Genomic DNA, 12,999 nt, shown 5'->3' on the forward strand with positions numbered 1-12,999 from the left:
TTCTGAACCACTGAAAGGTGTTTGATCAAGGATAGGTATCCCAAGCAACCTGGAAAATTCTTCTAATGTGGGTACCAACTGATAATCTGGGAAGGTGAAGCAATGATGTTTAGGATCAAAGAACTGGAATAGAACTCTCATCATATCTTCCTTGAAACCGGTGGTAACTAAATTGAGGAGATAACCATGTTTCTTGATGAACTGAGCATGATCGGGAAGTTCTGACACTAAATCCTTGAGTTGAGGAGGGGTCGCTACAAAATTGATCTGGATGGTCTTCCTGGAAGCCATAGCCCTACAAAACAGAGCAAAGTTAAATCCCTAAGTCCTCGAAATGGTTAGTACAATGCCATGATGTCATGATGTTATGATGTTATGATGTCAAGTAAGTAACAAGCACAAACAAGTCACACCACAATCATTCCTAGGTTTTAAGGCTTGCATGAGTTCCATAGGTAAGTACCCTCCCCACTGAAGTTTGGTTGGTTCAACCTGTCCTAAAATAGTAACCGGGTTCTAAAAGGATCTCAAATCATTGACCTTTCCTTAAGTCCACTTCAGTGCAACACCAAGCGGTTGACCAAAATTTCCCTAAAGTCCAATCTCAAAGAGTGTAGTATCGAGTATCAACCAACCCCAGTCGGAACCGAAGTCAGTTATCTCACTACTTTCTAATGGCTAGGATGAGTCAATTAGGGTTCTAAAGGTCTGGTTAATGCTTTGATGACACCACACAGACGCCAAATTTTTCCTCAAGTAAACATGAGGAACATCAGGACATCCAAAGTGTCACATTAACCGTAGCCATCATTTTAACCATTCCAGTATACGCCGGACAGTCGCGATGATCTCTTGCTACTTACCTAAGGTACACTAGATCCGGGTGTAGGATCTTTCACTCAAGCATAGAATACCCAAACAATCCCTTAAAAGTAAATCAGACAAAGAAACAATTCGAAAACATAAGTGATCTTATCTTTAAGGTAACCTCTCTTTTTAAGATTCCCCAGCAGAGTCGCCAGTTCTTTCATACGGTGAACTGACTTTGTGTTTTTGCTTTGAAAAGCAATGTTGCGGATAGCAAGAGTCGCCACCGACTTTTCTTTTATCCAATAAGGAAAGGCGAAAAAGAACAGGAAATACCTTGATTAGATTTTGAGTTCGGGAGGTACATTATACAAAGGGAATGTGTTAGCACCCTTTGTATCCATGGTTATCCATGAGCTCTTAATTGCTTAACTCACTTATGTTTTCCTTGTTTGAGAAAGTGTTTGAGAAATATGGTGTGTTTAGAAAATATTTTGAAAGGAGAGTTTAACTTTGTAATGATTCTTGTACGGATGTATACAAAGTGTTCATCTCGTTTGATTTTGAAAGATGTTTAGAAAAATATAACTCGGCGATGATTCTGGTGCGAATGTATACCAAGTGGTGATTTTCTAAAAGATGTTTTGAAAAGTGTGAGGTGTGAAAAGTATTTTAAGCTGTGAGCAAGCATTTAAGAGTTATACCTAACCAAGGTCTTTATAGGTATTTCCTATCCTTAGGAGGGTAAAACTGTCCTTACTATTGAGAAGTAAGTAGTCTTATCCTTTGGATGTAAAGGGACATCGTGGGGTCGTCGATTGGTCATTGAAGGCAACATTTGTAAGGATACCTTAGCATTCGAAGAGACGATCATCATTTAATCGTAGGCTACAACGAAGGGTCATCGAGGGACAAAGTCATATATTCGAAGGCAACGTTTGAGGGACAAGGTCATATATTCGAAGGCAATGTTAGAGGGACTATGACTTATCTTGTAGGGACATTGACCTTTTGATCGAAGGGACTATGACTTATCTGTTTAGGGATGATGATGATTTAATCGAAAGGGTCTTTGCTAAGGGTATCCCCACATTCGCGGGACATGACCGTAATATCGTAAGGCAACAAAGAGAGGGTTACCCTAGAGGTGCAAGTGTGGAAATGATTGGATTCGGATATATTATCTTGAATTAATTTATCTAAATTCGATTATTTATCTTTCCCTACAATCCTATTAGCATACATCTAGACAGTTATATTCACAGTATGGAAAAATTAAAGTGCGAAAAATAAGACTACGCTATTACATGGCTTCGGGATGGGGGTACATAATTTAAAAGGGATATAAAATATCTAAATCTTAACTAACGAGTACAAAATTAAAAGGGCATACAAAATAATAAAACCTAATTAAACTAAAAAGAAAGAAATAAGAAAAATCCTAATTAAATCTATTACATAGAAAGTTCATGATAAATGAAATAAATAAACTAAATTTAAGAATGAATTAAGAATATTTTTAGTCTATAATAATAGAAACTTTTTTTTTATGAATTTATGGAAAAACTTAGACTAAATTGATAGAAATTTTAAAAGAAAAGAGAGAAAAAAATATAATTAGATTTTTATTATTCAAAATAGCTCATTTTAATTAATTAAGTGATATATGAAAATTTAATTAATAAACTAGATTAAATTATATCCTAGTTTAAATAACTAATATAATATATTAATTAGAAAATTAATTAATGGGTTTTATTTTAAGAATAGAAAAATAGTGGTGAATTAATTATGGTGGAAAGGGAGTAAACATAGTAAAAACACTGAAAAGCTAAAAAATAGGTCCTGGGGGCTTGATTTAAGGAGTATTGCAAGGTAATCATGCTGGATGCAAACTCCATAATGAACACTTACTGGGAATTTGATTCTTCTAGCTTGCTCACTGTATGTGTGTTGTTCTTATTCAGAGTGCTTTATGGTTGCTTCTCTTTTCCCTGCCCGTGAATCTTCTTGCTTCTACCTTGCCTTGTGTATCTTCTTCTGTTGTATCTCTCATCTTTTTTCTCCTTTTTTCTCGCTGCAGTCATATGGAGTATTTATAATGGTGTGGATTAGGGTTTAACCTTGCTAAATATTTGGATCCCTTCCTATACATTTTGCATGGGCTGGTATTTCAAAAGTTCAAATTCCACGTGAGGCATGAAATACTCATTCAAACTTCACTTTTCTAAATTATAGTAAAATACAATTTAATAATAAACCAAAAATAAAATTAATTTAAAGCTTTAAGTGCACAATTAAAATTAAAATTTTTATTATTAAAATAGAGCCAAAATTATTTTTATAAAACAAAACCATCATATGATAAATAATACTATGATTATTTATATATTTTTGGTTTGAATTTGGTCTTAAATATCTATTATTATAAATAAATATTTATTAAATACAAATATTATTATAAATAATGAATAATTTAAATGACTTTTAACAAATAAAAATTAATTTAAATTTTAGTTACATAATTGAATTAAAATTTAAACCTATTTCTATTTTTACTTTCATCATTTAAAAAAAATCAAAATTATTCTTACTTATATCAACCAAAATTATTTTATAATTTATGGGCTTTTAAAAATATGTTACTCTTATAAATAAATTTTATTAAGTAAAAAACGTGAATTACTAAATAAATACTATTTATAAATAATGAATAAATGGAACATGAGTCACTAAATTATAAAAAATAGTTATTATAATTTAATGAGCTTCAACAAATAAAATTAATTTAAAATTTTAATTATACAATTAAAATTCAAATCTATTTTTATTTATCATTAAATTAAAACTATTTTATTTATAAATATAAAATTTATTTATATCATACAGATAACCAAAATTATTATTATTTTTTATATCTGTATCACATAATAAATAAATTAAAATTTATAATTTATATGAGAATGTATGCTAATGAATGAATGCAAATGTGAAATGAATGTCATGCATGAATCAATTTATCATAAAAATTAACAGACAAATTTTGGGGTATGACATTGACGATGAATGATGTTTGGTTTTTGGAAGCTTTTAGTTTTTGAAAACGTCGATGTGACACCCTTTTGTTATATGCGTGCTTATTTACTCTGATTATATGTTAAGCATTTTGGGATAGAAAAAGGGGTGTTACACATGCCATAACCATCATCAATAAAAAGACCTAACATAAAAAAAAATTTCATCAAAGACATAAACCAAGTCATCCAATTTTCAAAACTCAAAAAAAGAGAGGGAAGTGAAATAACTATTGCTGAAGTAAAACAATAGCAAGTACATCAAGATTCAAATATTCATAAGAGCACAAATTCAGTATGCAGAAAAATACAGTAGTGCAAAGTTTCACTAAAATTGCAAAAAGTACAACATAGACAACACAACAACTTTAATTCCTATGCACTTTTCCATTGTTGTATCAGCATACATTATAAACCCTCGTTCTTCCCACTATAAAAGCAGCAGTAAACAAAACAGAGAAAAAACCCTAGCAACTATCATCTTCATACTCTTATCAGATCAAAAAATCATCATCAAAAAGATATCCCATTAGTCATCATAAAACACATCAGAAGAACCTTATTCCTCAACATTCACATCATTGATAACACATAAATAGGAAATAATAAGCACTTCACTGATAACACACTCAAAGCATAAACAACAAGCACATCATGGAAAACAACAAAATAGAATAGCAACATCAAATCATCAAGCAACAAAAGTGGGAAGAAAGAGTCTGAAATCGCACAGAAGAGGGCAAAACACATACCTAGAATCTGTTTCAAAGCAGACTTTTAGCGTTAGTATCCATTCCTGAACTTTTGCTTTCCTTCACTCCTGTTTCGAATATTTTATCTGTCATAAATGTAGGTCGATCTCTGAGATGCTTGATATTATCAATTTCTGCTTCATCGGCTTTTGACTCTTTTCACTATTGTCGTACGATTTGATTCATTTATTTTTCGATATATTCATGGTGGTTTTATTTTTGATGTTTGATCTTCAACAAGCTCTATTTACGTTCGAATAAGAAGTTTTAGTGAGATGAGAGTGAGATTTCAAACTGCGAACACTTGATCGCGAACCAATAACATTTGATTTCAAACCGTGAGTTGGATTTTGAATCTAGGGTTTGGTTTTCAAATTTAAAGTTGTTACATTTAGGACTAAGAGGGGGTAATTTCAGACTGAAATGGTTTGGATTTCGAAATGAATTAGTGTGATTCGGTCTTGTTGTTGAGTTTCATGCTTATTTGTTTGCGTTTTTCGTTTAGAACGGAGAGGGGGAATGGATACTGAGAACTGTTGTTTTCATGATGCTGAGGTTCATGCTCCTTCTTCCGTTCCATCTATTTTGTTTGTATTGGGTCGGGTCGGTTGAGGTCCAACCTGGATCTCCTGACGCGCGCCCATTACTACACCTTGGGCTTTCGCTCCTTTGTTTTTTTTCTTTTGGGCCACACCCTGTTGTCTATCGCTATACCCCCTCCCTCTCTTGGCCCAAATGTTTTTTTTTACTTATTTCTTTCATTCTTATTCTTTACTTATTTTATTTTAAGTTTTTTTTATTTCATTTATTTATTTATTAAGTTCTAGTAAAAGGTAATATACATAAATGTTAGTGTGATTTGTTTATCTTGATTCTTTTGTTTTACTTTATTGAAACAAAAAACAAACAAAATAATAAAATAAAAGAATTAATATTTGAGATGCGTGAATTAGGTTTCTGTTTCATTTTATTACATCTTTTCAAAAAAAAAAATAGAATTAATACTAACTCGTTGACTTGAATTGTTTAATTTTATTGAGTGTTAAATGTTTGCATTGTCTTGTGTGATAATTATATGATTATAAACCATATTTGATTATATGTCATTGCATGACTTGTGTGATCTTGTATGTAGACCCCGGTTGTTAAACAAGACAAAATATGCATAATAAATCAATCATTTGAAATAAAATTCAAACCTTGAGCAATGACAATTTAGTTTTTTAAAATAAAAAAATCTCACCATTTTCCATTAATCATTTTCATCACTTCAAACCATTTTTCTTAATTAAGTTGGAAGAAAAATACTACCTGGGTGAAAGGTCCAATCATAGTCCCGAATGCTAGGCCTAAGTTGTAAGAGCTTGCAAGCCATAAGCGTTCGTCTTCCCTTCAAAACACTTGTAAATGTTCAAACTCATTTTCTTACCGAAATTGAAAGAAAAATATTACCTGGGTGAAAGGTTCAGTCGTAATCCCGAGTATTAGAACCAAGTAGTAAGAGCTTGTAAGTTATAAATCCTCGTCTTTCAAACCTAAAAATATGTCAAACACATTAAAGCCTTTTTTGCCTCTTGGCACACTTTCAAAAACTTTTCAAAAATGAAAGACATGTTGTCTCGAGATGATGCAAAGCAATGCTTCATCCACAACCGTTGAGTTGAGACAAGTGGTGTTTTCCCGTGAATGTTGATACCTAAAAATCCATTTAATGTGATGCAAACGCTCACTCCTCACATGTTTTTGGCTAAAACCATATTTTCCTTCGATTGATATAAAATAGCTTTCGCTAAAATCGAACAATAAACAAACATTTTCTATCCAGAACTACGTAAGTCTTGAGTTCACCATCGCACCCGGAGATACGTAGGAGCGAGATTCAAAGTCTCGTCAGACACCCTAATAAAAAATATTTTTTTTGTCTTATTCTCTTTTTCTTTAAATAACCCGAGAAGCCTAACATTTCAAAGTAAACACTAACACACATAACTAGCTAAACGGTTTCCGTTGAGTACAACAGACGTGAGAGGTGCTAATACCTTCCCCTCGCGTAACCGACTCATGAACTCTGATTTGGTTACGACGACCAATACCATTGTCATTATTTTAGGGGTTTTATCGATATTTCCCCTTTCCCTTTTTGAGAATAAATAAAGTTCGGTGGTGACTCTGTTAAGTCCATCCCACGTGCATGTGATTGCGCTTCGCGAGGTCGTGTTCTCTTTTTCCGAGGTATGACAGATGGCTATACATATCCACTAGATACAAATGGTGCTAAGTTGGAAAGAAGCAAGATGAGTGACCAACAAAAGAAAGATAATAAAAACCATCATGTGTCAAGGACCATCTTGTTGAATGCTATCTCATACACTAACTATGAAAAGATAACAAATAGAGACTTTGCAAAGTCTATATTTGATTATCTTAGAATGACTCATGAAGGAAACAAACAAGTAAAAGAAACCAAGACTTTGGCTTTAATTCAAAAGTATGAAGCCTTCAAAATGGAGGATGGTGAAACCATTTAGGACATGTTTTGTTTCGTTGAGGTAATGTCCCTTTGAGAGTTGTTTCCTTTTTTTTTCTGGATGTATAATATCTAGCATATGGTGAGTGTTGAATTTAGAAAGTTGTTCCATGTTACCGTCTAATTGTTGTTTATTTTTTCTGTGATTTGGACCTGACCAAGTTTTTTGAAGCATAACATTAGGGATGGGATTTGCCTCTCATTTTTTTAGGCAAGCTCAAAGGATTAATAAAGTTGGCTTTGTCACGGTTGTCTTTTATTTTCCTTCCCAAATCATTAGATCTGAGGCAAGCACCATAATTACTATTTTGGATTTCTCCCACATTTTGATTGTTGTTAGGACAAATTATTTATTGTGGCCCATAATCCCACAACAACCGTCCATGAGAATCTTAGTTTTGACAATTGTGTTATTTTGAGGATACAAATATAGATTTAACTCAAGAACCATCCTGATTTTAGATCATATTTTCTCCCATTTAGGTGGTTAGAACTTTGGGGGGGAATGCCCCCTTGCTGAACCCACACAGGATCCTACCTTAAAGATCAAATCAAATTACAATGCATATTCCTAAATCCAAGACTTAGCCGATACCCGAGCATTTTAGAAAATCCATAGATTTCCTTTAAGAATCTTTTTCATGTTTGAAGGGTTTTCCATAGTGATGTGATAGAAACATGCCTCAATCTCTTTCATTTTTATCCCCTTAGGTTTACACGATATGCTAGCTAGGCCAACCGCAATTGAGTTTTTATGCGTAGGTTTTTCCGATAGGAATATAGTTACATATTATAGCCTATTGATATTCTTGAAATTCAAGCTTTATATCATCATCATCCAAACACAAAAGTCTTCTTCATATGTTTCTGCCTACTACTCATGAGAAAGATTTTTTATGTTCTTTGATTCTGGTATCTTATTGTTTGATTGCAGGTTCTGTTGATATTGAGGGATCTGCAGAGTAAAAAGCTCCAGGTTGTTGGCTAGCATTTTTCTATTTGTCTTTGGATTTCCATGGTTGTCACAACAACACCAAACAACCAAGAAACTACAAGAAAAAACACACAAAATAAGACCTGAAACACAACAACCCACAGAGGCGAAGGAAAATGGAGCTTTGAGATTATCACCAGAGAAAAAGAATCACAGGAGATGAAACATGGAACGAAAAGCGAGCTTTGAGATTACCACCAGAGCAAAAGAATCACAGAAGATGAAACGTGGAATGAAAAGGGAGCTTTGGGATTACCACCAGAGAAAAAAAATCACATATGAGGAAATGAGACTTGATACTAGGATACAACCATCGGATAACCAAGCCCTAGAAAAAATGATAACACGAAAAGTCAAGAACCCGCAAGAAAGACCCACAACACACACATGAAAACAACAAGAAATACACAAACAAACTAGAAAAACCGCAAGAAACACATAGGCTACATAAAAGCAAAGAACAAAACAAATACATGAGAAGGAAATAGAACAGGAAAGCAAAACCAAGAAATGGACTGCAAGACAACACCAACAGCTAGCTCATAGAAGGATGCAAATGCAAACCAGACACTCATACCCAAAAAAACAGAGGGAGAAATCAAGGAAAAAACTTAGAAGTGAGAGATGAGCGAACCTGATTTTTTATTGCATTCTTTCACACCTTCTTCAAAGGAAAAGAATCAAAGACAAAAATTGAGAAAATTACATAGAAGATTAAAGAGGAATTGATTTGAGAGATGAGAGATAATAATTCTTGATATTATTGTAAAGTTTCCTTGTGAGCTACATGAGAATTGAATCATAACAATTGAAATATTTATTACATTAAAATCTCCTATAAAAAATGTAAAATTTAATATTGATTGTTGATATTTCAATGCAAATTAATACAAATATATTCACTACATTCTTTTTTATAAATAACGTTTGATTTTTAATTTTATTAAATAATTTATGTATTTTATTTATATACAGTATAAATACATCATTTATTGAACAAACTTAAAAGTTAAAATTTACTTTTATAAAAAAGAATGAAGAATGAAGAGATTATTTATAAAAAATTGTTAATGATATTTGGTGTATAAGTGAATATCAATTAAATTCTTAAATTTGTTATAAAGAAAGAATTTAATTGATATATACAGTGTAAAGAATTTTTACACGGTAAATTAATCACAATCATTGATTTATTTAAAATGTTTGATTTTTATTTTAACCACCTAAAAAGTAATAGAAACGGATGATTGTGTTGCATTAACGTGTAAATTTTATTATTCGCCAGATGGGTTCTAAAACAATTGTTTATTACTATTAATATTTTTGTTTGATACATAGTGGAGTTAAAGACAAGCACCACTTGTTGAACGGTGCCGGTGGAAATTACCGAGCATTCCCATTTCCCGGTAGCAAAAATTAAGAATAAAAGAGAATTGGAATGACGCCATAAACACAATGCCAGAAGGATAAGGACAAAATCGTCAATCAACTTAAAAAAGAATCGAAACGCATTCATTTCTGTCTTTGTCGTCTTCGAAAATCTTCAAAAACAGGTGCACCCCCTATCCTTAACCTTTACTTCACCTGCCCCATTCCCCACTCCAGAATTTCATCTCCTCCAACTCTTTCTCTATTATTACTTAAACCAACCCTCTCTTTCTTCTTTGAACACCCCTTTCATCTTACCAATCTTCCATCTAGGAAAAACTAAATCCAAAAGGTATTCAATGAAGCGTTCACTTTCAATTTCATCACCAACGACCGAGGACAGAAAGATGAAAAAGGTGAAGGAGACAGAAATTGATGACAAGAATCGTGGGTTAGCGAGTTTCGATGAGAACATGTTGTTTGAGGTTTTGAAACACGTCGACGCTAAAACGTTAGCCATGGCTGGTTGTGTGAACAAACAATGGCACAAAACAGCACAAGACGAGAGACTTTGGGAGCTGATCTGCACGAAACAGTGGGCGAACACCGGTTGCGGGGAACAACAGTTACGATCTGTGGTTCTTGCTCTCGGTGGGTTTCGTCGTCTTCATTCTCTTTATCTTTTACCTCTTTCTAAGCCTCAAACGTCATCATCGTCAACATCAACTTCATCGTGTTCTTCGTCCTCGTCTTGGGGTCCAATACCGCAGGTGATTCGGTCGAAACCGTTACCTCGTTTAGGGAAAGACGAGGTTCATCTTTCTCTTTCTCTTCTCTCTATTCGTTATTACGAGAAGATGAATTTCAATAACAGAAACCTATGAAATTTAAGAATTCATTCCTCCATTCCTATGTTGATCGTTGTTCCTTTTGTTTTTTGTTTTTGTCTGTATTTCCTATTAATTGGAATTGGATTTTTTTTTATATTTTTTGGTGCTATTTAGTTACCAGATCTGGTTTTTAATTCTGGCAATTAGTATGTCTAAGTCTTGTTGAAGGGTTGTATTTTAATTTTAAATTTTAATGAGTATTGATAAATATATATATATTGAATTTGGGAACATGAGATTTTAATTGGTAGGTTATGGTGGTGGGGTGAGTTGCCGAAAGGGGGAGGTAAGGAAGGAGCAATTGGTGTTTTTTCCGAATGAAGACAAAGAGACAGACGAAGAGGTGTTATAGTGGTAATAAATGTGGCTATCCTTTCTGGCACTTACTTTGGGAGAATAAGTGAACGACACAGATGAATTTGGCGTTTCATTGGTTATGCAAAAGCCAAAAATTTCTCTAGGACGTATTTGTCGTATGGGGGATTTCTATTTCATTCGTGAATGATAAACATTGTTTAGGTATTAGATCAATGGTTGGAGACTTTTGGACGAATAAATCATGTCTTTTTCTATTTGTTTGGGTCACAACAAGGTGAGGAAAGGTATAAATGACAACTACGCTATTGAGAAATTTAACTTTGGACATAAACTCAACTAAGATAGATAGATAGATATCTTCCACATAGACGACCCAAAGGCCTCTATTAACATCTAAGTGTAAGAGCAACCTTAGCCAAGGTTTCTTTCTAATCCTTGGGGTTCTCTTCCATTCGCATTCAAGTTCGATCAAGATTTATATTTAAAAATTTAAATTATAAAATTAATATTAAATCAGTACGAGTACTATTTTATTAGACTATCAAATCTTAATCAAATGATAATTAATGATTCAAATGTATGTGAGTTCGTGAACCTGATGATTGCTGGAAATCCAATTTCCTAGTCTTTAACACTAAAGAGAGTGTCCTTCAAAAGTTTGGAGTCTCTATGAGTATCACTTTCTTATGTCCCTTATGCTGAATCACTTTTAGGCCTTCCAATAATTCCCACATTCTGTACCTGCATACTATGCCGCAACAATGAAATTTTACCAGAATTTCACTAGCTATGTTTTAAGGCGTGATATAATCTGCAACAAACTACCTATGGTTCCTCCATGCCAAATTGAATGGGATGTCGTTGACCAAACAGCTAGTTTCCATTACTCTCCCTGCTTGGACTATAATGCATGTTATGCTGCAACCTGTCCGGCAAATTCAAATTGAAAAATATTTCTCAATAGATAACCAACCATATATGACACACTACTTTGCAATCTCTTAATGCATGAAGAATGGTTTCTTCCACTCATGCACAATCCACACAAAAGGGTTGGCAAATGTGCCTTTGAGAAAGCATTTGCTTAGGTTTTAGACCATTTTTAATACGTTATGGAAGTTGAATTTTCCATATATTATTTCAATCCTCACTAGAACATGTATTTTATGCATCAAATATTACTTTCTTCGTCTCACAATAAGTGATCTATTTGGAATAAAATATTATCCTAAAATGAATGATCCATTTTAATTTTCAATGCATATTTTTCAATTTTATCCTCTAATTAATATTACTTTCATCATTTTCAATACATGATAAGAGTACTTTAGTAAAAATATCATTCTCTCTCTTTTATTTATTTATTTTTCTTAATCTGTGTGACATGGTAAACTAGATCACTCATTGTGGGACGAATGGAGAATTGCAAAAGCATTTGATAGGTGAAGGCTCCATTGGATGTTCCCCCATATACAAATGTCATATCCATCACCATTCCTACGAGGGTGAACTATTGCGATCATATCCAGAATGTCCTAATCAAACAACCCATTCAGCCTATTCCAATTTCATACTCCATCCACACTAATAAGTTTAGCTACTATAGTATTATCTTCTTCATTCCTAGTGTTTTTCATGAAATCCTTCTGAATGATCCCGATGCCACCCAACAATTGTGTCAATCATTAATATTCCTATCACTTTTTACTGACGATAACACCACGCTATCTATCAGTTTTCATACTTTGACTATAATTGATTTATGTAAATTGATTTTAGTTAAAACCGAGTTGAACATAAATTGATTTATGTTTGGATTCCTTAATATAAAAGTGGTTCTTATAAATTTATGGTGTTTGGGTAGTTTAGATCAAAGTTGATTTTAAATACATAATTACCAAAATGGACATTCCATGTCAGTCAAAGATCTAGGATTCATCGGTCCATAATGTAACACCCCTTTTTCTACCCCAAAATACTTAGCATATAATCAGAGTAAATAAGCACGCATATAAACAAAAGGGCGTCACATCGACGTTTTCAAAAACTAAAAGCTTTCAAAAACCAAACATCATTCATCATCAATACACAATACACCTGGTCATTTAGAATAACACATTTCAATTATCATGAATATTCAAGCATATGCGTTCGCAGCGGAAAATAACGAATATCCATGCATTTCATCAAATGATCCATGTCCCATACCATGATCATCTCTCAATAATCTCTTCAATTAAACATGTTCACAAGTAATACCATAAAACTG

General features: G+C 33.0%; 1 protein-coding gene across 1 annotated transcript; it reads left to right on the forward strand.

Moving 5' to 3' along the window:
* Window positions 1-9,620: 9,620 nt before the first annotated feature.
* On the forward strand, window positions 9,621-10,643 carry LOC127088077 (F-box protein GID2). Its single transcript, XM_051028987.1, has one exon. The coding sequence runs from the start codon at window positions 9,882-9,884 to the stop codon at window positions 10,404-10,406; it is 525 nt and encodes a 174-aa protein (XP_050884944.1). The 5' UTR covers window positions 9,621-9,881; the 3' UTR covers window positions 10,407-10,643.
* Window positions 10,644-12,999: the final 2,356 nt, after the last annotated feature.

This window comes from Lathyrus oleraceus, chromosome 5 (genome assembly GCF_024323335.1).
Source record: "Lathyrus oleraceus cultivar Zhongwan6 chromosome 5, CAAS_Psat_ZW6_1.0, whole genome shotgun sequence".
In the NCBI taxonomy this organism is placed as follows: domain Eukaryota; kingdom Viridiplantae; phylum Streptophyta; class Magnoliopsida; order Fabales; family Fabaceae; genus Lathyrus; species Lathyrus oleraceus.

Coding starts and splice junctions, on each gene's coding strand:
- LOC127088077 (XM_051028987.1), top strand. CDS start 9,882: ATGAAGCGTTCACTTTCAATTTCATCACCAACGACCGAGGACAGAAAG.